The following is a 25,346-nucleotide window of genomic DNA, read 5'->3' as shown; positions in this document are numbered from 1 at the left end:
TCTCAGGTAAGAATTAACAATAAATAAATAAAATAAAAACATTAAAAAACAATAAAAAGCCCACAAACTGTTATTTCTATGTGAATTTGCCCTTCCATTTTTACTTTACAGATTAAAATTAAAGAAAAAATGTTTAAAATGTTCAGATTAGCCCTGATCGGTTTGGTTTAGAGACTGGAGCGTCGCCTTGCAGTCTGGGGAGACCCGGGTTCGGTTCCCGCTAAGGACACTTACCTCGGTTGCAGTTTGTCCCCGGCCCTGGTTGGGTCGTGAGGGTGGCAGCCACTCAATGTGTCGCTTTCACTTCAACGTTTCTCTCTCTCTCTCTCTCCCTCCCACTCTATCAGAACAAAAAATGGAAAAATGTCCTCAGGTGAGGATTAAATAAATAAATAAATAAATAAATAAATAAATAAATAAATAAAATGTTCAGATTATATCTCTAGGCAAACATTAAAATAGAAGATGTTACAAATGGCTAAGAGACATATGAAGAAATGCTCAACATCACTAATCAGCAGAGTGATGCAAATTAAAACAACAATGAGGTATCACCTCACACCTGTCAGAATGACCGCCATCAACAAATCATCAAACAACAAGTGTTGGCGAGGGTGTGAAGAAAAGGGGACTCTAGTACACTGCTGGTGGGAATGCAGACTGGTGCAGCCACTATGGAAAACACTATGGTGTTACCTCAAAAAATTAAAAATTGAACTTCCATTTGACCCAGTGATCCCACTTCTAGGAATATACCCTAAGAAGCCTGAAACACGAATCAGAAAGAATATATGTACCCCCATGTTCATAGCAGCACTATTTACAATAGCTAAAATTTGGAAACAGCCTAAATGTCCCTTGGTGGACGAATGGATAAAGAAGCTGTGGTACATATACACAATGGAGTACTATGTAGCTGTAAGAAAGAAAGATCGCTTATCCTTTGAGACAACATGGAGGGACCTGGAAAGTATTATCCTAAGTGAAACAAGCCAAACAGAGAAAGACAAGTATCATATGATCTCACTTACTTGTGAAATTTAATGAACATAACAGTTTGAGGAATGGGGTAGTCCCAGAGACGTGGAAGTGGGTACAGACTGACAATCCCCAGAAGAGGGGGTGGTGGGGGAGAGATAAACCACAGAATTTATATGCATGTGTGCATGAACAATGGATATGGACAACAAAGCTGGGGACAGGGTGGGAGGGGATAATCAGTGGGAAAATAAGGAGAAACACCTGTAACAAAAATAGATTAATTATAAAAAAAAACAGATGATGTTTATATCACATACTTTAGCTTTTTATATATATGCATACCAAGGCTCAAGTATATATATCAACATTTGATTTTTTTTTTTTAATTTATTTTTTATCCTCATCCGAGGACATTTTTGCATTTTTGGTTCAGATAGAGTGGGAGGGAGCGAGAGAGAAACATCGAGGTGAAAGGGACACATCAAGTGGCTGCCAACTGCACAATCCAACCAGGACCAGGGACAAATTGCAACTGAGGTACGTGCCCTTAGCGGGACCGAACTGGGGTCTCTCTGGAATGCAGGCCGAACTGCTGAGCCAAACCGGCCAGGGCTGTGTTTTTTTTTTTAAATATATTTTTATTGTTGTTGTTGTTGTTGTTTAGAGAGAGGGGGGAGAAAGAAAAACATCAATGTTAGAGAGAAACATTAATTGGTTGCCTCCTGCATGCCCCCTACTAGTGATGGAGCCCACAACCTGGGCATGTGCCCTGACCAGGAATTAACTGGGACCTCTCAGTCCATAGGAAGGCACTTAATGCACTGAGCCACAGGGGCCAGGCTATATCACATTTGTTAAGTATAAATAGATGCATGGTAATGAAGAAAATTCAGAAGACTTAAAAATCAACATATTCGCCCTGGCCGGTTTGGCTCAGCAGTTGGGAGTGTGGGCCTGCGGTACAGAGAGACCCGGGTTCGGTTCCCGCTAAGGGTACGTACCTCGGTTGCAGTTTGTCTCTCCCACCCCACCCCCCCCCCGACCCTGGTTGGTCGTGTGGGTGGCAGCCACTCGATGTGTCCCTTTCACATCGATGTTTCTCTCTCTCTCTTCCTCTCTCTCCCTCCCGCTCTATCTGAACAAAAAATGGAAAAAATGTCCTCGGGTGAGGATAAAAAAAAAAAAAACTCAACATATTCCTTGCTATTATCATACGTCAAATTATTACCTAAATTGTGATTTCATTCTTCCCTATCCCCAGAGTGGTTATTTAGGTTGCTAGGACCTTAGAGAGTTAAAAGAAGACTAAGCAAACCCAGATCAAAACTTGACTTCATCTCATCATGAGTTCTTAATTCAAAAACAAAGTAGACTAAAGTCTACTAGTCTTAATTGGTTTTTACAAAGTAATAATCTATAACTGGTTAGTAATTGCCCAAACAGACTAGTATACTTGAATTATTTTTAAAATAAAAAATATGACCAATTAGTTTTCTATAAAATATCTGACATTAAAAAGTATTATCTGAAAATATAATAGAAAATAAAATGTATTTCCTTGATAAATGCTTGGATATTCTGGCAAATTATATTAGCAAAGACACTATATTTTATAAACAATAACTAAGAATACAGTAACATCACTTCTCTTGGTGCTAATATATTCCTTAGTGAGAGCATAACAATATATAACAGGTCTGAAATTCCTTGAAACAATAAATAATTTGCCAGCCTTATAAATAAGCAATTTAACTCATCTTTGCTTCAATAGTTCTGTGCATGGACAAACTGATAAATTCAGTGAAGAAAAATATAAGTAAAATTGTGCAAAAATAAATGCATTAGTTCACGGAGTATAAGCTCATTTTTTAGTTCTAGAATTTATTTTGCAGTTTAGGTAATTTAACTGTGTATATGTTAAGTATATAATTGATTTAAGATCACAACATATTTTTCTGAAATAAAGTATATACTGTCTCAGATGTATTACATTTAAGTTTTTAAATATTTAACCCAAGTCATTACTGATATTTAAGTGCACATTAAAATGGCACACCGAGCCCTAGCCGGTTTGGCTCAGCGGTTGGAGCGTCAGCCTGCAGACCAGAGAGTCCTGGGTTCGGTTCCCGCTAGGGGCACGTACCAAGAAAAAAATAAAATAAAATAAATAAAAAATAAATAAATAAAATGGCACACTGAGAGCATATTCTCCTATATAAATTATGGTTACAAAGACAAACAATGAAGAATTAGTATTTAACACTTCATGTGGGTATTAATGCTATGTTTAAAAAACACTTTCAATAATGTGAGGTATTACATATAAGTCCTGAGAAACAAATTTGTGCCTAAAGTTCCACAATCAATATATTCCAAAATTACACTAATTTAGAAATAAACTATTTCATCAAATTTAAATAACCTAAGCAATGCATATAGAATCAACAGTGTATTAGCATAAGATACATAACAACTCTAGAAAATAAACTTTCTAAAATATGTCGTGATCTCTTTAATGACAAGAACCAAAACATATATATAATCCAAATTGCTCAAATTTATAATGCTGCATCTATTATATATACTAAAGCTATCACATAAATCTTTTTATACTTTTAAAATAACTGTTAAACTGTATGTCTAAAATTGTGGTTTTAATGTAAAATGTTGAATGATTTATGTAAGTGAATAGAAATCTGCAGCAGTAAATTTTGCATTAATGTAAGGATCTGACAATCCAAGGGAAAGAAAATGAAGTAATCTGCCAGTAAGAAGTCCTCAAACCGGGGGTCAGATCATGTTCATGGAAACCATCTGGTTGGGACCCTCTGAGCCACACCAAACACAAATGATCTTTTAAAAAAATATCCTATTCATTAATGCATCACAGCTGCACTGAGTGTTACTTCATTTTTCCATGGCAACATCCTTTCTGTTTCAAGGATCTTATTTCAGTTTTGGTAGCAACGTGTTCTTTCCCCAATACTGAACACATTCATGTGTTAAAGTGAAGGGATTATTACAAATTCTTGAAGTAGAATCACCTCTATTTTGATTCCTATTTGGTCAAGGGCTACATATCTACATATTAGATACTGAAGATAAACCAATAAAGTAGAAATTACTCAGTATTCTTATTTTAATAAATAAAACAACTGTTGTACACTTTTTGTCGAAGCTCTACATTTATGTGGCATTTGAAAAAGATATATGCCATTGTGTATTCCCATAAGTAAGGTTTGGTAAACTTACATTTTTCTAATTCCTGTGTTCTATACTATGCTACAACTCAGTTAAGAAGAAGAGACTAGAATAGGTTTAATTTACATAATAATCTGCCCATTATATAGGACACTCTACATAAAAATGCTCTAAGTGTTATACCATATTATCTGCCCTTTAAAATAATGGTCCTATTTCTTATTCCCAAATAACGTTTCTCTTTCTTTAAAACCTGAAACTTCAGTGATTTTGCAAAATTAATTGAGAATGAAATGGTCTCTGTATGAACTTACATTATTCTTCAGGAAACAGTTTCAAATAAAAAACAAAAATGAGGAAACATTTCAGGTTGTAATTTCATTCACACTTTCTTTTTTTATGCATGAATTTTTTAATATTTACCGTGAACTGATCTGGGAGTCAGGAACACAGAAACAAAGACATATTACCAACATTTAAAAAACTTAAAACAATGGGGTTTTTAAATACCAATGACCTGGGCCCCGGGGCTAAGGCGACTAGATTCCATTCTTATGTAGGCCTCTTGGCTGAGGCCACTAAATAACTCTATTTTTATCATCAATGGACTTTCCTCAATATTCTTCCAATAATAGGTTAATTACCCCTAGAAGTAAAGGAATTTTGCCTAAGAGTATAGTTGCCCCACGTGTTGGGAGGCATTTGCAGTTTCCTAGTACCAGCAATTGCAGGCATTTGCAGGTACTCATGAGCCCGGTGAATGATGCTAATTTTGATTTCGGTAATAGCTGTCTCACCCACTATTGTACTGGTCCTTGGAGGGAGGGGGGAAAAGGAGGAGGGGACTCTGTCTTTAAAATTGGACAGCAAGAGGAATGGGTGCTGCTGATCTGAGGGGAGACTTATGTCCTCCGCAATCCACCGGTGAGAATAAGCGCTTCTTTACAATTTGGCTGTGCATCTCTGGTTATTTCATTGACACATTATAACACCTATAGTCTTAGAGAATTCTCACCATAATACAAGCTCTGTAATGTTAGACAATGCCTATTTTGTTCACTCTACAGTCTCCTACAGTGCCTAGCACATACTAGGTACTAAATAATAATAATTATTTTTGTGTGTGTGTGTTACGTGCCCCTAGCGGCAACCGAACCCAGGACTCTCTGGTCCACAGGCCGACGCTCAACCGTTGAGCCAAACTGGCCAGGGCAAATAATTATTAAATAAATGAACACAATTATTTTTCTTAGCATCAGATAAGGATGTTAATTAAAATCACTGTTTAATGCGTGTTCATCATTTCATTCCATAGAGGCAACCTGGTAGGGTTTTTTTTTTTAATCTTCACCTGAAAACATGTTTTCATTGATTTTGAGAGACAGAGGAAGGGGGAGGCTGGGAGAGAGAGAGACAGACACCAGTGTGAAAGGGAAACATCAATCTGTTGCCTCTCATGTATGTATACACCACGACCCAGGATGAACTTGCAACCTAGGTATGTGCCCTGACCAGGAATTGAAACCGCAACCTTTTGGTGTAGGAGACAACACTCCAACCAACTGAAACACTTTGCCAGGGTTGGTAGGGTAATTTAAAAAATGACCTGTCAACAAATGTGTTTAAGTCCAGCCTGGGGCCTTTGACAAGTTATTTAATTTGTCCATGACTTGTCTTCTTATCTGGAAATGGAGTGGAATCAGCACTAATATAAAGATATAACATAATAACTGGCATCTAAATGTTTGCTAAGTAAATACAGTAAATAGATATATACTAAATATCTACTACAAGCCAGATCCATAAAATATATTAGCCCTTAGGGGTTTACAGATGTTTACAGTTCTTTTGTTTTAAAATGCTGTTGCTTAGAGTTGAACTACCTATGTACACAGAGTTGACCAAACATATTACCTTTGTACTACAACTAATACACAAAATATTGCCCAAATCACAGTTTTCCTATTTTATAAATTCTCAACACACTATGAAAACATGTTGGGTATGCTACATGTAGTAGAAATCTAAATATACCCATCTAAAGCATTAAGTTAAAAACCTCAAAAGTGAACCTTAGTTGTCTTCTTTTCCAGAGTGAGTATTATAAATCTCCATACTTTGTCTATAAATATTTGTCAGGGAAAGACATTAAGAGACTCCTAGATTTGTATTCCATGCATCTGCTATTATTTCTCAATGTGTATAAATAAAAACATGGTCCTGTGTACAAAGTTTTAAGCATTATGTGTAAAAATTACATTTACAATAAAGGCGATTAATCGTTGACCTGTCCAACCTGAAATATCTACTCTTATTTAATTCTGGAGATAAGCCAGAAGTCCAATGGACATTGAGAACATCAAGTGTATGATGCAATATGATTACAGCATCATTGGTCATAGTCTATATATAATTTCTGAAAGAAAAAATTCAATTGGTCTACCTTAACTGGCTTATATGGTACTTGAGACTTTGGTACTCAATTCAAAATCATACAAAATGTGGGAAGTAGCTCCCTAAAGAAATAACAAAGCATTATTAGCAAAAGAAGGAGACCAGAAGGCTTAGTATGTAAAATAAAGAGTCCACTACACTATACTGTACACTCAGAAGACTTTAGAAAGTACAAAAACCACCCAGGAAATGACACAGAACATTATCTTCAATGTAAAACAGGAGAAAACTGAACTTGGCAAACACCAAGACAACATTCCCCTTTAGTCAGTAGATCCTGCTTATTTTACCTTAATCCTCTCAGAGGTCACTGTACAACTGGGCCTATTATCTAATGTTTTGAAATCATTATTTAACATAGTTTGCCCATTTTTGGTTGTTTCAAGTAGAAAGATAAATCTGGTCCTTATTACTTCATCCTGGGCAGAGAGGGATGATCTCCAGTATATCTTATATTTTGGAATATTCATGTGCCTACTGTGAGCTTACACATTACATAAAGATTTCTTGGAATCTTAAATTGAAAGATTTTCCTAGATCTGTCAAATAATCATGTAACCTAATACCATCTTTTTTTATACCCTGTTATACAACTACTCAAAATGATATCAATAAAGGGTAGTTACACTAAATTAATAATTTTTTTGTAGGTGGAATGGATAAAAGGGAATTAGGTTTCTTTTAATAAAACTACTTATATCATTATAAAATAATTTTTAGGACCAAAGTAAACTTCAAACAGCTAAATATTCTTGATAGTTTTATATCCTAGATAATGAAATATTGTCATCTAGTTCTTCTACAAATCAGTAAATACTCATCTTGGACAGTATCTAAAATTCATCATGAATCCTAAGCATCCATCCTATCAGTACATAACATCTACCTTGACATTCCCATTTCTTCTTGAGACCCTGAGAGTTTTCTCCCAAAAGATGCTTTCCATAGAATGGCTCCTTGTTATTTTCCTGCTTGACCAAGAGAACTTCTATGTTTCTTTCATCTACTCAGTACATAACTTGATATATAATAAAAATTAAATGCTGAATGTGAGAATAAAAAAAAAGAAGAAGAAATGCATTCTGTAACTGATTACTAGCTAAATAGCTGTTTTTAAAAATAAATAAGTTTATACTAGGGCATTAAAAAGTTAACATGCTTGCCCTGGCCGGTTTGGCTCAGCGGTTAGAGCATAGGCCTGCGGTCCTGAGAGACCCGGGTTCGGTTCCCGCTAAGGGCGCGTACCTCAGTTGCAGTTTGTCCCCGGCCCTGGTCGGTTGTGCGGGTGGCAGCCACTCGATGTGTTCCTTTCACATCGATGTTTCTCTCTCTCTCTCTGTTCCTCTCTCTCCCTCCCACTCTACCTGAACAAAAAATGGAAAAATGTCCTCGGGTGAGGATAAAACTTTAAAAAAAGTTAACATGCTTATGATTATTAGGTAAATACTTATATTTTAATGGAATTTTAAAAAACATATAAGATTTATAAGAAAAGGTGGGTGTATGTATGTGTGTGTGTATACATACACACACAGATCATGTATCATAGAATTGTACACTTGAAACCTATATAATCTTATTAACCAATGTCATCCTAATAAATTTAATTTTAAAAAAATGAAAAAAAGAAAAGAAAAGAAAAAAAAAGGATATATGGAATTTCAGAAAGCCAAGGAGGCTATATTAAGGAACAGTAGGGCTTTGGAGCAATTCCTGAATTTTTATTGAGTTTTTCATAAACTCCAAGGCTATCTGTAAGGAGAATATAAGGCAATTTATTTTAAAAAGACACATAAGCTCCAAGAGATCTGCTATAGTCCCACTACAGCACAATATAGATGTAAAATGAATGACTGCTACCTATATAAGCTTATTTTGGTATTAAAGCACTCTCACTAGAATACAGAAGAGAGATTGAGCAAAAAAGGAAGGAAGGAAGGAAGGGAGGGAAGGAGGGAGGGAGGAAGAAATTGTGTTACTTAAAACAGAAAGCTGCAGATTAAAAAAGGCAAATTTTGCATAGCAGGTTAGACATTAAATTTTGAGAGAGATGTCGTCCATGAGGGTATATTACATGCTGAATAAGCCTCAGAAAGGAAAAATATATAATGATAATTATTATAACTATTTATTTGTTACTGAATTATCTTTTCACTTATTTTTACTTTTAAGTACATATAATTTAATCTTATTGAATTAACCTACTTTTAGATCATGTTTTACCTGCAGTGTGAGACACTTTACAGCATTCCATACTGCTCCAATAAATTCTTTCATTCTTTCTTCAGGACTTCTACAGCCTTCAGTTATATTCAGCATAGCTTTCACAGGAACTGACAATGGTCTGGATTCTAAGTATAAGAATAGCTAGTTATTTAACAGAAATGTACCTTATAGTTACAAAAATATACAGAAAAATATTTTTAAGATTATTTCCCTGTTTAAAATTAAAACTACCTGAGATTATAAAATATCATATTAAATCATTTTATCTTATAGAATGACTGATACTTGCAACTATTCAAAAATAAGCAAGACGAATCTGTTCAAAGTAAGGAGGGTATTAGTTAATCTTATCAAGGATTGGTGATGGAAAGGTGGATTTGTGGAGCAATGGTGGTATTATTTATTGACTACTTGGATTTATTCACTTTGTGAAAATTAAGTTGTAAACTAAAAATCTGCCCATTTATCAGTATAAGCTACATCAATAAAAACTTTACTTGCGCCCTGGCCAGATTGGCTCAGCTGCTAGAGCGTCGGCCCTCAGACCAGGGAGTCCCAGGTACAGTTCCCACTAAGGCAGCGGACCTCTGTTGCAGTTTGTCCCCGCCCCGGGTTGGGGTTGTGTGGGTGGCAATGACTCGATGTGTCTCTCTCATGTCAATGTTTCTCTCTCTCTCTTCCTCTCTCTCTCCCTCCCACTCTGTCTGAAGATAAATGCAAAAATGTCCTCGGGTGAAGATAAAAAAAAAGCTTTACTTGAAAAGAAGTTCAACTATAAAGTACCTGATTCATGCAAAATAAAAAATGGGTCTTCATATATGTGAATTTTCCTGATAATAAAAGCTTACCTATAGAATCTCTCAATTCCAAAAACTGACTTTGATGGTAACCAAAAGAAGTATGTGATTACATAAAAGGTATATTTACTTATTAAGAATATGAACTCTGCTGGTGTGACTCAGTCCCATGGACTGCAAGGTTCCAGTTCGATTCCTGGTCAGGGCACATGCACGGGTTGCGGACTCAATCCCCAGGAGGGGGAGTGCAGGAGGCAGCCAGTCAATGTTTCTCCCTCACACTGATGTTTCTATCTCTCTCTCCCTTCCTCTATCTCTAAAAAAATCAATAAAAACATATTTTAAAAAATAAAATAAAATGAAACATATTTCATTTTCTATGTTATTAAAAATTTTGTTCCTATGAAATAAATTAGAGCTTTTCAATAGTTTTTATAATCTACAATTTCTGAAATTACTTCAAACAATATAAAAATGTACATCTTTAGAAGATTCATATATACTTATACATTTTATGATAATGCATTTTATTTATAATATTTTAAGTACATAAAATAAACCTATCAGATTATGCTTTTCAAGACTTTTACTAAGTTGAATTTCATGATCCCTGAATGCTCTCCAAAGTTAAGTGACACCATATCACTACTATGAGAATGACAGTTGCTATATTGACTCATATTTTCCTTCTCCCAACTTGGTTCTTCTATTTGCATTGATACTAAAATTTATAATAAAAGCAAGGAGCACAGACCTTTTTTTCTCATACTTATAATCCTATGATCTACCATATTATGCATATTAGAAATTCAAAAAAATGTTTGTTTCGCCCTGACCGGTTTGACTCAGCGGTTAGAGCGTCAGCCTGCGGTCCTGAGAGACCCGGGTTCGGTTTCCGCTAAGGGCACGTACCTCGGTTGCAGTTTGTCCCCGGCCCTGGTTGGGTTGTGCGGGTGGCAGCCACTCGATGTGTTCCTTTCACGTCGATGTTTCTCTCTCTCTCTCTGTTCCTCTCTCTCCCTCCCACTCTACCTGAACAAAAAAAATGGAAAAATGTCCTCGGGTGAGGATAAAAAAAAAATGTTTGTTTAAAAGAACAGTTGGGGAGAGATCCATGGAGATATCTGGAAGCAGAGTATTCTAGGCAGATAGAACAAAAATACAAAAGTCCTAAATTAGGTGTGTGCTTAGGATTTTCGAGAAACAGTAAAGAAGATGCAAGGTAGCTAAAGTAGGGTTACAAGAGAAGTAGGAGACATGGTCAGAGCTGTCAATAGGGACCAGATCATACAGACCTTACATAGGCCATGGTCAGGAGGCTGGCTGGTGTTTACATTGAGGGAGCTGGGTTATGAGAGTGGTTTCTAACTGTGGTCATTACATTAAACATATTTTGGAAAAATTTCTCTGGGTACTACACAGAAAACAGAATATAAGGACCAAGTATTAAAACAGGAAGACAACTGTGAGAGATAGTAGCAGCAACAGAAGTGGTGAAATTCTGTATCCATTTCAGCAATATAGCAAAGAGGATTTACTGATGGACAAGACACATAGTAAGAGAAAAACAAAGATTATTCCAAAATTTTTGTCTGAGCAACTGGAAGAATGGAACATTAGGAGGGAGAATAGAAAAAAAAAGAAACTGTAAGAAATGTTTACAATTATTTGAAACAATGAATACCAAAGGTTTATATACAAAAGTTGCTTATGATCAAATTTTCAAAATCTATTATACAGAATATCAGTGTTATATAAATATCATTATTACAATTTAAAAGTAAATCCACCTAATAAATGCTAACATTGCCAAGCAGTTTGGATACCATTACATTACCATGAAGCAGCATTGGAAGTCACTACTAAACCAGAAGAGCCACATGTTTACTGTAAATGCTGTCTTCTCCAATATGATCTAATAAAAATTTTAAAAAATTAAAGGAGGCCCTAAAATTTATATGTATGTGACTTCAAAGGGCTGCCCAAAAAGCTATGACAAACATAACCTGTTAAAAATTCTCATGAAATACCATTATCTATTAGAGGTAAAAGCCACTATTTTGGGTAAACTAGTTTTCAATATATTACATTTTCTAAAAGATGACAGGAAGAGAAGTTTTTTTTTATGATAATTTTTTTCTGTAGTTATATATATTTTACAGGTAGGATATTTATACTTTATAAAACTTCCAATCTTGATCCATATTTTATTTAACCAAAACCTCTGTACAACGACTATAAGCCAGGTACTGTAAGTACTTTACAATTATTAATCAGTTTAAACCTCATCAGAACCCCATGAGGAATGCAAAACAGGGAAGAAAATCTCCAGGAAGCTTGACTTCTAATAGGTCCATGCTTTTAACTACTATGCTAATGTTCCTCTAATGTTATTAAAACCTGGTGCAACTACTTCTAATTCTACCAAATATGTAATAAATGTATCATATTTCTACTAAGGATCATAGTACCACAAACAATTCAGAAATAGTTCAGAAAACAAATAGTTCAGATTTGTTCAGTCTTACTAGAACTAAATTAAATCTACAAAACATGGTAGTCTGATACATATTATATTTCTTGTTTTCAACAATAAATAAGGTAATTTTGAGACCCAAACCATATTGGTTAAAATAATATCAACAATTATTTCTTAGGCATGTGCCATGTACCTTGGTACAATCCTTTGTTTCTGGAGAAAGTACTGCAGTTGGAGCTAGCTTGACTTAGAGTTTCACCTGTGCCATTTGCCATTGGAGAAAGCAATTTAATCTAAGTGTGAGAATTTAATAATACTGATATCTGATGTCAAGAATACTATTCACTTTAAAAGTCATAATGTATATAAAAATAATTCATGAGAATACTATAAGGAATAATGATGAAAAACTGACTATAATGTACAGAAAAGAACTTGAAGTTTACCAGATCTGAAACAATTACCCTCCTTTTCTAGCACAATCAACCTACTGTTTTAGTTGTACCTTGCATGCCATTTACTCTGAGACATGGTCACTGATTTCCTCAAATTGGATTTGGTCCTTCCTCTACAATCTCACAGATTTCTGACATAATTCTGTATAACATTTAATTTTTCATGGTATAATTTTAAACATTTGAATATTTGTCTTTCCACAAGTAACAGCAGAATACAGTTATGTGGTATAGCAACAAATGGTAGTGGTTAATGGTCAGTCAGGAAGGATTACTTTAATAGAAAAGTAACAACAATAAAAAATTCCTATAGCAATGTCTCCTTTAACCATAAGGGATCTCACCAACAATTTATATGTTTACGTACATTATTCAATATAGTGCCAATATTAAGATAGTATTCATTTCACTGAAATGACAATCTGTGTATCCTTTATTTATTTATTTATATCAAGTAGTGCCTTGAACTAGTATAGCATAATACTCTCCAGGTCCCTCCATGCCATCTCAAAGGATAAGGTATCTTTTTTTACAGCTGCATAGTATGCCATTGTGTATATGTACCACAGCTTTTTTATTTTTATTTTTATTTTTTTAATTTATCTTCAGACAGAGCGGGAGGTAGAGAGGGGGGAAGAAAGAGAAAGAGAAACATAAATGTGAGAGACACACATTGACTGGTCACTACCCACATGACCCCAACTGGGGCCAGGGACAAACTGCAACCGAGGTACATGCCCTTAGCAAGAACCGAACACAGGATTCTCTGGTCCATGGCTGACGCTCTAACCACTGAGCAAAACTGGCCAGGGTGTACCACAGCTTTTATTATTATTATTTTATCTTTATTGTTAAATGTATTACAGATGTTCCTCATTTTTCCCCCATTGACCCCCTCCTCCCCACTCCCACCCCCCTCCTGCCTTTTCCCACACTGTTGTCTGTGTCCATTAGTTATGCATGTAAATTCTTTGGCTTATCTCCTCCCACCCCCCAATCTGCTTCCCCTTGAGGTTTGTCAGTCTAGCAACCAATTTGTACTTCTTAATCCCTTCACCTTTTTCACCCATTCCCCCCACCCTCCTCCCATCTGGCAACCAACAAAATGTTCTTTGTATCTATACCACAGCTTTTTTATCCACTAATCTACTGATGGACATTTGGGCTGCTTATAGATCTTAGCTATTGTACCTTTTTTTTTTTTTTTTTTTTATCCTCATCCGAGGATATTTTTTGTTCAGATAGAGAGGGAGGGAGAGAGAGAGAAACATCGACGTGAAGGGACACATCGAGTGGCTGCCACCCGCATGACCAACCAGGGCCGGGGACAAACTGCAACCGAGGTACGTGCCCTTAGCGGGAACCGAACCCGGGTCTCTCGGGACCACAGGCCAACGCTCTAACGGCTGAGCCAAACCAGCCAGGGCGATCTTAGCTATTGTAAATAGTGCTGCTATGAACATATATTCTTTCTGATTGGTGTTTCAGGCATCTTAGGATATATATTCCTAGAAGTAGGATCACTGGGTCAAATGGCAGATCAATTTTTAATTTTTTTGAGGAAATTTCATACTGTTTTCCATAGTGGCTGCACCAGTCTGCAATCTCACCAACAGTGTACTAGGGTGCCCTTTTCTCCATACCCTTGCCAGCACTTGTTGTTTGATGATTTGTTGATGGTAGCATTCAAGCAGGTGTGAGGTAACACCTCATAGTCGTTTTAATTTGCATCTCTCTAATGATTAGTGACATTGAGCTAGTCAGAGAAAGGCAAACATCACATGATCTCACTTATCTATGGAATTTAATGAACAAAATAAGCTGATGAACAAAATAGATCCAGAGACATGGAAGTAGGGAACAGAATGACAACCCTCAGAGGGAAGCGGAGTAGGAGGTGGGAAGAGATAAACCAAATAACTTATATGCATATATGTGTAACCAATGGGCAGACAATAGTGTGGTGGTGGGGTTAGTGGAGGAAAAAAGGAGAAACATCTGTTAAAAAAATTAATTAAAAAAACAGTATAGTGCCTTGCTCAGTAAATATTGCTTGAATCAATTGATAGATGTTTTTTAAAAGAGAAAAATATCATGTGTACCTTCTTGAAATCTTTCCCTAGTAGCATATTATTTGACATTTTGTCAAAACGGTGACTTTTATGATTTAATTTTTGAAATTTTAAATAATCACAAATAAGAAAAGCATGCCAATCTTTATTTTTCCTTTATGTTCATGGGAAATCAAGCTTTTCAGCTATGTACTCATATCCAAGACAATACTGTACTGGGGGTAGTTGTCTTAAACAAAGTTGAATCATTAAAAAAAAATTTAAAGATAAAAAGAGAAAGTCTTCTGAGAATGAACCTTGCAAACTCAGGTTGTGGATCATCCAGGAGAGGTAGCATCCCTTAAACAGTCATAGCAGAGAGAAAATGACTACCAACGATGGCCCACAAGGAACACAGAGGCTTCCTAAGAGATAAAGATGGGACTGTTATGAACTTGGGAAAGAGAGAAATGCTTAAGTAGGACTTGAAGCAGGGTTATAGAGTTGTTTTATTACAAGTTCAGAAAGCTAATGAGTAAGTAGTGAACACCAGGCTATATAGAAGGGCTTGCTTTCTAGGTTTCTGGGCAGGAATATGAAGGAAGAAGGGTAAATCCCTCAGAACAGAAACCAGACCTTGACACAGCAGTGGCATACAACCTCACATTTCCTTTACTCGTTCACAAAGACATCGGGAAAGATGAAGATAAAGCGTTCCTCATAAGCTTATTAACGTGTTCTCTTACCCATCTATGGTTTATTTTTGGAAATATTTTTGTTACAGAATTAATATATGCTAACAGGTGAAAAAAAAAACAAACAGAAAATGCATGTCACCAAAAAATAATGGAAGGAAGGAAGGAAAGAAGAAAATTAAAATATCCCTTAATTTTAACATGCACAAAATAAATCATTCAAATCTACTTAAAGAACACCTACCGTGTTTGTTATAGGATCAATGTTAGGAACTGGGATACCATGGTGAACAAAACAGACAGACAGAGACACAGTCTCATCCTCATGGAGGAAATATATATATATATATATATATGGAAGGCTTAAAATAAAATAAAAAAGTCTTTAGTGGTGGAATTTCAGACACCAATAGGATAAATATATTTACATAATGTTTCCTCTCAGAGCATGAACTTCAGATGAGGAAACCTAGATACCACTTTTTATTCTACCAATTCAAAATGTGATCTTAGCCCTGGCCAGTGTGGCTCAGTTGGTTGGAGGAGCGTCCCATACAGAGAAAAGGTGGGGGGTTTGATTCTCGGTCAGGGCATACAGAAGGCAATTGATCACTGTTTCTCTCAGACATTGATGTCTCTCTCTGTCTCTCTCTCAAATCAATAAAAAAATTTAAAACACACACACACACTCCAAATATGTGATCTTAGAATTACTTTAACTATTTAGGTTCAGTTTTCTTACTCAGTACTTTCAGGATTTAAAGGCTGCATAATCTCACTGGAAAACCATGGAGTGAGACAGGGATTCTAATGTCTGTTAAAGTAAAAAGGGGAAATGAAGTAAGAGGAGGGGAAGAAAGGAGAGAGATAGGGAAAGAAGGAGACAAAGATCATTGAGTAACACCATCTAGCAATAACTAGTAAAGGAAAAATATGAATGTTTCTAGAATCGACCCTTCAAGTTATACAACAGTAATTCACTGAAAGCATTAACATTCTTTTACCCTGACTGTATTTCCAAAATAAAACAAAGAACAACAAGAAAAGATTTAAATCCATGACTTTCTCAATGTGTGTACACCCACAACCAACACTGCCACCACCAGAAATAACAGCACAGGATAGAATATGAGCTATAGCACTTTCAGATAATATGATAAGATCTTGGAGGAGTTTTAAAAACTTTTAGGTTGAAAGAGGCAGTATTTTTGCTTATAGCTGCCACTCTTGCTGAGGCTTGTATTGTTTCCCACATATTTTACACTCAGGACTAAGGTTCAATAAGAAAATCTAATTAGTCAAAGTGCAACTCTAAAATAATGAAGCTGACTTTCATGTAGTAGTATGAAGTTGGTGTAAGTACTTATGCTCCCCTTCAAGCACCTTCACATTTCCACTTCTGCAGGCAAGTCCTTACTTGAACTTTACAATTACAAGAGTTCTAAGCAGGTATTACATGAAAATAAATTACAAGACCTTGGGCAATCAGATTGCTACTAGAATTGGAATGGCCACATATGTGGAGGAAAAGGGAAGGGAGGAGGAGAAGGATGATGGAAAGAAATCTTTTTCCTCCTAAACTCAAAAATGTAATTCAATGTCCATTTACTATATACCATGGTACTGTAGTGAAGGCTAGAAAACCCTGTTCTTCAAGGGTTTACAATCTAGAGGGGAGATATAAGCTTAATACAGCAGGTCTTCACATAATGTTGATCTGATCAACGTTGCTTCCTTATAAGGCTCATGAGAGAGAAAAACCCATTTCTGACCAGGGCCACCTGGCTGTGTGGTGTTCGCACGTTCTCCGCATGTCTGCATGGGTATTTTCCAGGTACTCTGGGTTCCTCCCACATCCCAAAGACGTGCACATTAGGTGACATGGCATGTCTACAGTGACCCAGTCAGAGTGGGTCTGGTGTGGGTGGCCCTGTGAAGGGCATTCTGTCCAGGGGAGGTGTCCCTCTTGGCACCCTGAACTGCTAGGAGAGGCTATGGCCACCTGGAACCCTAATCTGGAATAAGTGGCTTGGAATTACTTCAACTATTTAGGTTCAGTTTTTATTAATCTTACTTGTTTTTATTAATCTTGCTTAAGTGTATGTATGGCTCACATTTATTTCAATGTTTAATATTAGACATGTTTTGGGTCTTTATTTAGAAGTAGGGTGATGTTTTTGTGACCAGCTTAAGTTGTTTATATCAATTAGCCTATGGCAAAATTGGTTCTGTTCTATGTCGTTTTGCTTAAAGTTGCAGTTTCCAAGAACTTATCATGACACTGAGGAATTATTGTACATATTATGATCATCATACAGTATAATGATGATATAATATTCATATATTCTACAGAATGACTGGCTATGCAATCAGGTATTGTCAGGAAAGTCTTTACAGAGGAAGTAAAACAGGGTTGGGCTGAGAAGACATTCTGAAATCAGGAAGTGCAGACAGAAAGAACATGAACAAAGGCACAGCAGCACAAAGTGCATGGCAAACAGTGTCTGTCATGTGAGTGAAGCACAGCGCACATCCAATAAAACTGGCATACTACAAACAGCGCTGGAAAAGTAGTTAAGGTCTAGTGGAGAGGGCCTTAAATATCATGCTGAGAAACAAAGTTCAAAACAAAGGTCAAAATTTCTAAGCAGGAAAATATAATAAAATTTGGGTTTTAGAAGGAAAACTTCCCATGTTAACATAAAGGATCTTTCACTGGAAGAGGAACAGAGTGAAAATAGACAACCAATTAGGAATTCTTTTCATTTTGTTTGACTGCTGATGCAGAAGTTATAAGTTAATATTTTATGACCCCAGTGCATAGTCAGAATATTAACCTAAATAAATTCACAAAATTTATTTATTTGATATGCATTTGTTCCTTCTTCCTTTAAGTAAAGAACAGAAAAAATAAGTACTGACCCTTGGGTTTCCTGCACCTCAAAGAAATACTCCAGGCCTAAAAACTTCATTATTCTTTTCTCTGGTGATTTAAGTTAAACTATATAATTGCAGCCTTTTAAGTATCCATAAACTATTTACAGTATTAATTAAATGTATCATTTTTTTATTCCATCAAATTTGCTTCAAATATTCGGAGAGAGAGATTGATTAACTGAAGTTCCCATTTCTAAGGATATTTTTCTCACTGCCTGAGAAAGAAATGATGTCACAGACCCCAAGCAAGAGTCATATTCTTTTCTCAATACTATCACCCTGAAAATTAAACACAATTCGAGGGAACCCTGAACAGACTTTGCATTACTTTACATCTTAACCCTGCAGAATTAAGGATTAAAGATAAATTAAGTTCTGTATCTCTACTACAAAAACACAAAGTTACGTTTTACATACCTGATTATAAAACTAAGATATGTGCAGACATACACACGTACATTACAAAACTGGAGTGATACTATACAATCTGAGCGATTTTAGAGACCACACCCCACAGTTCCCCACACTCACAGCCTTGATACCTAATTCTGCCTTACAAATCCTAGGGTTAAATACCTTCATGCCTCTTACCTCTATTTACATCAGCCATCAGGAGAAGCCCCAAATTCTAAGAACACCCTTCATTACCCAAACCTTCATCATCAAAGAGACCTGTACAACCCCAACCTGACCCCATCTCTCACTCCACAACATTGAACTATTCTCCCATTCTACCCTCTCAAACTCATGATACATCATCAGCAAAATCTCCTAAACATTCCTAAAACTTTTCTCTAAAGTTACTCTTCATCTTCTTGTTCTAAACAAACCTGAGGACACTGCTTTCAGTGGAGTCCTCTTAAGCAGTTGATGTTTTCTCTCCCATATCCTGCACAAGTTTTGGCCTAAAAGTGAGATAAATGGCTTCCCTGGTCCTCAATGCTATCCAGAGTGTATTTTTGTACTTCCTCAGTAAAATAAATTTTTTAAAAAAGCCTCACTTTGAATTTCATATCATCCAACCACACACCCATCACCCTTTCTTATGGGAATAATCTATCTGATCCTGATGCCCTCATCCTCGCTCCTTCCTTCAAGGTTTTCACTCCTTGATCACTGTTACTCTATGCCAGAGAATGTAGGCTCATTAAATAGTCCATCTCTTCACTGTATTACCCAGTCTGCATCTAGACAAGCCTTTGTGAATGAGTTTCAATAATAAAATGTAACTTAAAGTGAGGTGATGCATATAAAGCCTAGGAGGCAAGTAAAAGCTGGTCTGCCTTCTTCACTGATCTCCTCTTTGCTTAGCTACTGGCTAAATGCAGGACACCCAGAGGATCAGCAGTGTGACTAAATAGAAGATGCCTGAGTCACTGTTTGGAGGAGAACTACCAAATTGTGAAATAACAATGGATTTTCCTCAAACAATAAATTATTTCTACTGTGTAAAGTCACTGAGATTTTGTGGTTGTTTTTTAGAGCAACTGGACAACAATGACTAATAGGACCTATTAAAGGAATCAAATGGTTGATTCTATCACCCTTCTTAAAATTTTTTCTTCATTTCCTTCTGGACAACAGTATCCCACATTCCTCTCCTGTATCACTGGCAGTTCTTCGTTGGTTATCTTGCTAGTTCTTCATTTTTCAGACCTCTAAATGTTAGAAGGACCAAGGATTCAGTTGTTGAGCCATTTTTCTTCTCTACAAACACCTCTTAGATGATCTCATTCAATGGGATGGCTTGAAGTATCCTCTACATGGTGACAATTACCAGAGGATAGCCTGGATCTATCCTTTATAATCCAGACTATTTATCTGTCTACTCAACATCCCTATTTAATAGGAATTCCACACTTGATATAGCCAAAGCAAAACTCGAGTCTACCTCTGTCACACCTTTCCTTTTATATTCCTTCAAATCCACCTAACTGCCCAGTGAAACAAACTGACCCCTCTCGCATATCACACATACAGACAACTGGCATAATTTTATTGCCTCTATCTCAAAATAATATCATGAATTTGACCTTATGTCCTTTGGAGGTACTATCCTGGTCCAGCTCACCATGATTACAGCAATACACTATAGCAATAGCCACATGGCAACTAGGATACCTGTTTCTATACTTTCATCCCAATAGTCTCCTCTTACCGCAGCACTCCAAAAGATGGGTAATGTTGAAATAGCCAAAGGGGGAACATACCATTCCTCTAATCAAAACTCTTCTGTGGCATCCCACCTTACTTTTACTAGTCAAAGTCCTTACAATGGCTTATAGTCCCTATAGGACTTGGCTTCCCCATTGTCTTTTTTGCATATCCTTCCATTCCCCTTCCCAGTGCTCATTCAGCCCCAGCCAGGATGTCCTCCTTGCTGTTCCCTGAAGTAAAAAATACTGGCAAAAATATTGGGTTGAAGAACACAGTAGAAGAATCAAGTCCACACCACCTTTCTCTCAATTCCCAATTTCCTTAAGAAATTTCAGCACGGCAGGAATAAAGTCAGACAGATGCTTGTTTGTGAATCTTATATTACTATCCTTCCATTTGGTTGCTGTGGCCTGAAAAACACTTGAAAATGAGATAAAGGAAAATGCTACCTCTTCCAAAACTTATGAGCTATGGAAAAGTTGCTTAGTACAATGCAATGAGCTTTCCTGAGTGCCTACTTATGCTAGGACCTAAGGAAACAAATATGTTTAAGACTAGAGTCATGGCTTGAAGAAGCTTACATACAAATGAGGAAAGTAGACTTACTAAATGGATAGGTGGCACAGACTAATTTTATTTTATTTTTTAAAATATGAATTTATTGATTTTTTTTTAGAGAGGAAGGGAGAGAGAGTTAGGAACATCGATTGGCTGTCTCCTACACATCCCTCACTAGGGATTGAGTCTGCAACCTGGGCACCTGCCCCAACCAAGAAATGAACCAGGACCTCTCAGTCTATGGAACAACGCTCATTCCACTGAGTCACACCAGCTGGGTGGCACAGACCTATTTTAGAAAATCTTACCATAATATAGGAAATGTATAACTGTAGAAGCATGTCTTATAGTGAACTTTCAATCTTTTCTAACATATGTTTACCTGTGGAAAAGAAGCTATTACTCATTCATAATACTAATACTTATTTTTGGTGTCACTGGAAAGAAATATATGTCTTGCAAAATGTAAGAAAAGGGTCAATTTTCATGTTCAAAAATAACCTAAATATTGCTCAGCTGGCATGGCTCAGTGAATTGAGCATCGTCCCATGGAATGAGAGTTCCTGGTTCAATTCCAGGTGAGGGCACAAGCCTGGGTTGTGGGCTCGATCCCCAGTGGGGGGAGGGGCGTGCAGGAGGCAGCTGATGGATGTTTCTGTCTCACATTGATGTTTCTATCTCTCTCTGTCTTCCTCTCTAAAAAAATCAATAAAAACATATTTAAAAAAATAACTTAAATATGTACTTTGTCTCCAAATTCAAGGCTACAAACCTGCTAGAAATCTTCTTCACTATAATCAACATTTCTACAAAGATTTTTCTCCTTCAGATCCATCCTACAGACCACTTTCAAACACAGATTATTCAAGAATGAAAAGCATCGAATGTAGATTTGCAAAGCCCTGTATAAGATGGCCTTGCCTCTCTAAATCTGTTCAACTTTATTTTCCACTATCTCCAATAAAAATCTCCACTCCAATTCATTATCTTGCCCCTACTGTTCCAATGTATTCCCTTTGACTACTGCAATTCCCATTTATTTAAGATCTATCTCAAGTTGTACATTTTCTTTTCTTCTTGTTATTTTATTTTTTGTTAATCCTCACTCGAGAATAATTTTCCATTAAAATTTTTTAGAGAGGGGGAGTGAGGATGGGAGAGAGAGAGAAACATAAATGTCAGAGAGAGACATGAACTGGTTTTCTCCCACACGACCACGACTGGGACCAAGGATTGCACCTGTAGCCCAGGTACATGCCCTTGACTGGGAATTGAACCTGTGACCCTTTGGTCTTTGAGCCGACGCTCTAACTGCTTAGCTAAGCTGGCCAGGGCTCAAGTTATACCTTTTCAATGAAAACCTTTCCAGTTCCTAAAATCTATAGGACTTACTCCTTTCTCTAAATTTCTTTCGCTACAGTTCTATAAAGTTACCACACTGCACATACTTTTTTCCTGTACACCTAGAACCTAAAGTTTATTGGAACAGAAGCTGTGTCATACACTACTTTCCTATACTATTTTCAAAAGCACTTAACACAGAGTAAAGAACACTGTAAGAACTCATGGTTATATTTACTGATTACACGAATAAAGGCAAAATTTTGTGTCAATATCATTGTTGTATCTAGATTATTATTCATAATTAAACATTTATAAACATACCAAAAGTTCTAATTTAGCAGGAATACCCTAAAAGATTATGTGCATCAATTTAAAATGTGCCAAAAGCTGCTAACTTCTCCTAAATATTTGGTAAATATCCCTGAGAAATCTGGGAACAGATATAAAAAGTTATAGGACATCAATTTAAATCAATGGAAGGACAGGGGCAAAAAAGGTTAAGGAATATTACTGTTAATAAAAATAACAGAAAAAGGGTTTTACTCATTCATACAATCATTACTTATGACATATTTGCTTAACACCAGAAATATTTGTTAGATTCTAGGAATACAAACGTAAATAAGTCAGATATGGTCCTTGATAAATAAATTCCCGATGAAGGAAAAAAAAACAAAAAAGAATGGAAAACTATGTTAAGTGTTTTATAAGGAAAGGAAAGAGCAGGGTTAAGGTAAGAAATCTTGACAGAGTGGCACAGACCTATTTTAAAAAGATTGAATAAGGAAGGTTTCTTTACTAAAAGAATAACATTTGAACTAAGACTTGGAATATGAAAAATACATAGCTATGGAAAAACCAATGGAAACAGAAGAAAGAGCATATGTAAAAGATCCCAGGCAGAAAAAACACAGACTGTTTGAAGAAATAAAAGGATGAGTATAAGAAACAATGACAAAAGATGGGATGGAAGAACCTGACAAAGACTTAATCAGGTCAAACTATGTAGGCCACGTTAGGGAGTTGGATTTTATCTTACGTACAATAAAAAGTCACGAAAGTGTTTTAAGCAGAAAATAAAATGATCCAATTCAGACATTCAATAAGATGACTTGCTGTCATCTGGAAAGTGAATTGGGGAAACTGAGATCAGATGATGAGACAATTTGGAATCGACACTAGTGAGACTAGTTAGAATAGCCTTACATTATTCTGTACAAGAAATTACATGGCTCACCAGCATGATTCTATTCCAAAACCTGAAAAAGATGCCACAAAAAAAGAAAAGCACAGGCCAATATCCCTGACGAACATAGACACCAAAATCCTGAACAAAATACTAGCAAATCGGATCCAGCAATACATCAAAAAAATTATTCACCATGACCAAGTGGGATTCACCCAAGGGATGCAAGGCTGGTACAGTATTTGCAAATCAATAAATGTGATACACCACATAAATAAAATGAAGAATAAAAACCACATGATCATATCAATAGATGCTGAAAAAGCATTCGACAAAATACAGCATCCATTTCTGATAAAAACACTCAGCAATCTAGGAATAGAGGGATTATATCTCGACATAATAGAGGCCATATATGAAAGATCTGCAGCCAACATCATACTCAAAGGGCAGAAACTAAAAGTATTTCCCTTAAGAAGAGGAACAAGACAGGGATGCCCATTTTCGCCACTCTTATTTAACAAAGTAGTGGAAGTCTTAACCACAACAATCAGACACGAAGAAAAAATAAAAGGGATCTAAATTGGAAAGGAGAAAGTGAAACTGTCATTATTTGCAGATGACATTATATTATACATAGAAAACCCTAAAGACTCCATCAAAAATCTACTAGACTTGATAAATGAATTTGGCGAAGTAGCAGGATACAAAATTAACATCAAGAAATCGATGGCATTCTTATACACCAATGATGAACTCACAGAAGGAGAAATTGAAAAAAAATCCCATTTACCATCGCGGAAAAAAATTAAGATACCTAAGAATAAACTTAAACAAAGAAGTAAAGAACCTATTTGGAGCCCTGGCCGGTTTGGCTCAGCGGTTAGAGCATCAGCCTGCGGTCCTGAGAGACCCGGGTTCGGTTCCCGCTAAGGGCACGTACCTCAGCTGCAGTTTGTCCCCGGCTCTGGTTGGGTTGTGCGGGTGGCAACTACTCGATGTGTCCCTTTCATGTTGATGTCTCTCTCTCTCTCTCTTTCCCTCCCACTCCATCTGAACAAAATATCAAAAAAAAAAAAAAAAAGAACCTATTTGGAGAAAACTACAGGACATTGAAAAAAGAAATAGAGGAAGATATAAAAAAGTGGAAGCACACATCTTGTTCATGGATTGGAAGAACTGACATCATTAAAAAGTCCATATTACCCAAAGCAATCTATAGATTCAATGCAATCCCCATCAAAATATCAATGACATATTTCACAGAACTAGAACAAATACTTCAAAAGTTCATATGGAACCAAAAAAGACCCTGAAGAGCCACAGCAATCTTGAAAAAGAAGAGCTAAGTAGGTGGGATCACATTACCAGATATCAGGTTATACTACAAAGCTACTGTACTCAAAATAGCCTGGTACTGGCACAAGAACAGGCATATAGACCAGTGGAACAGAACAGAGAACCCAGAAATGGACCCAAGACAGTACCCTCAATTGATATTTCACAAAGGAGGCAAGCGCATACAATGGAGTAAAGACAGCCTCTTTAATAAATGGTGTTGGGAAAACTGGACAGCTACATGCAAAAAAATGAAACTAACCATCAACTTATTCCATACACAAAAATAAACTCAAAATGGATAAAAGACTTAAATGTGACCCATGAATCCATAAAAATCCTAGAAGAAAATGTAGGCAACAAAATTTTGGACGTCATACACAGCAGAATTTTCATTGATACATCACCTAAGGCAACAGAAACAAAAAAAAAACGAACACATGGGACTACATCAAACTAAAAAGCTTCTGCACACAAAGGAACAATC

At 36.3% G+C, this 25,346-nt stretch overlaps 1 protein-coding gene across 6 annotated transcripts in view; it reads right to left on the bottom strand.

Annotated features, from left to right (window-relative positions):
- The window catches only part of VPS13B (vacuolar protein sorting 13 homolog B), an 867,799-nt gene that overhangs the window by 471,789 nt on the left and 370,664 nt on the right, over positions 1-25,346 (bottom strand). For 5 of the 6 annotated variants that reach the window (XR_004959842.1, XR_004959841.1, XM_036263824.1 and 2 more), the window contains exon 22: positions 8,860-8,987. The exons of the other annotated variant lie outside the window; for it this stretch is intronic. Coding sequence is in view for 3 of the 5 variants with exons in the window: in XM_036263824.1 (XP_036119717.1) it covers positions 8,860-8,987 (128 nt within the window). In the remaining 2 variants the exon portion in view is untranslated. The remainder of the gene's footprint in view (positions 1-8,859; positions 8,988-25,346) is intronic. 6 annotated transcript variants of the gene reach the window in all.

Source organism: Molossus molossus, unplaced genomic scaffold (genome assembly GCF_014108415.1).
Source record: "Molossus molossus isolate mMolMol1 unplaced genomic scaffold, mMolMol1.p scaffold_m16_p_16, whole genome shotgun sequence".
In the NCBI taxonomy this organism is placed as follows: domain Eukaryota; kingdom Metazoa; phylum Chordata; class Mammalia; order Chiroptera; family Molossidae; genus Molossus; species Molossus molossus.
The sequence above is the reverse complement of the archived record's forward strand: the minus strand, read 5'-3'. Positions and strand labels throughout refer to the sequence as shown.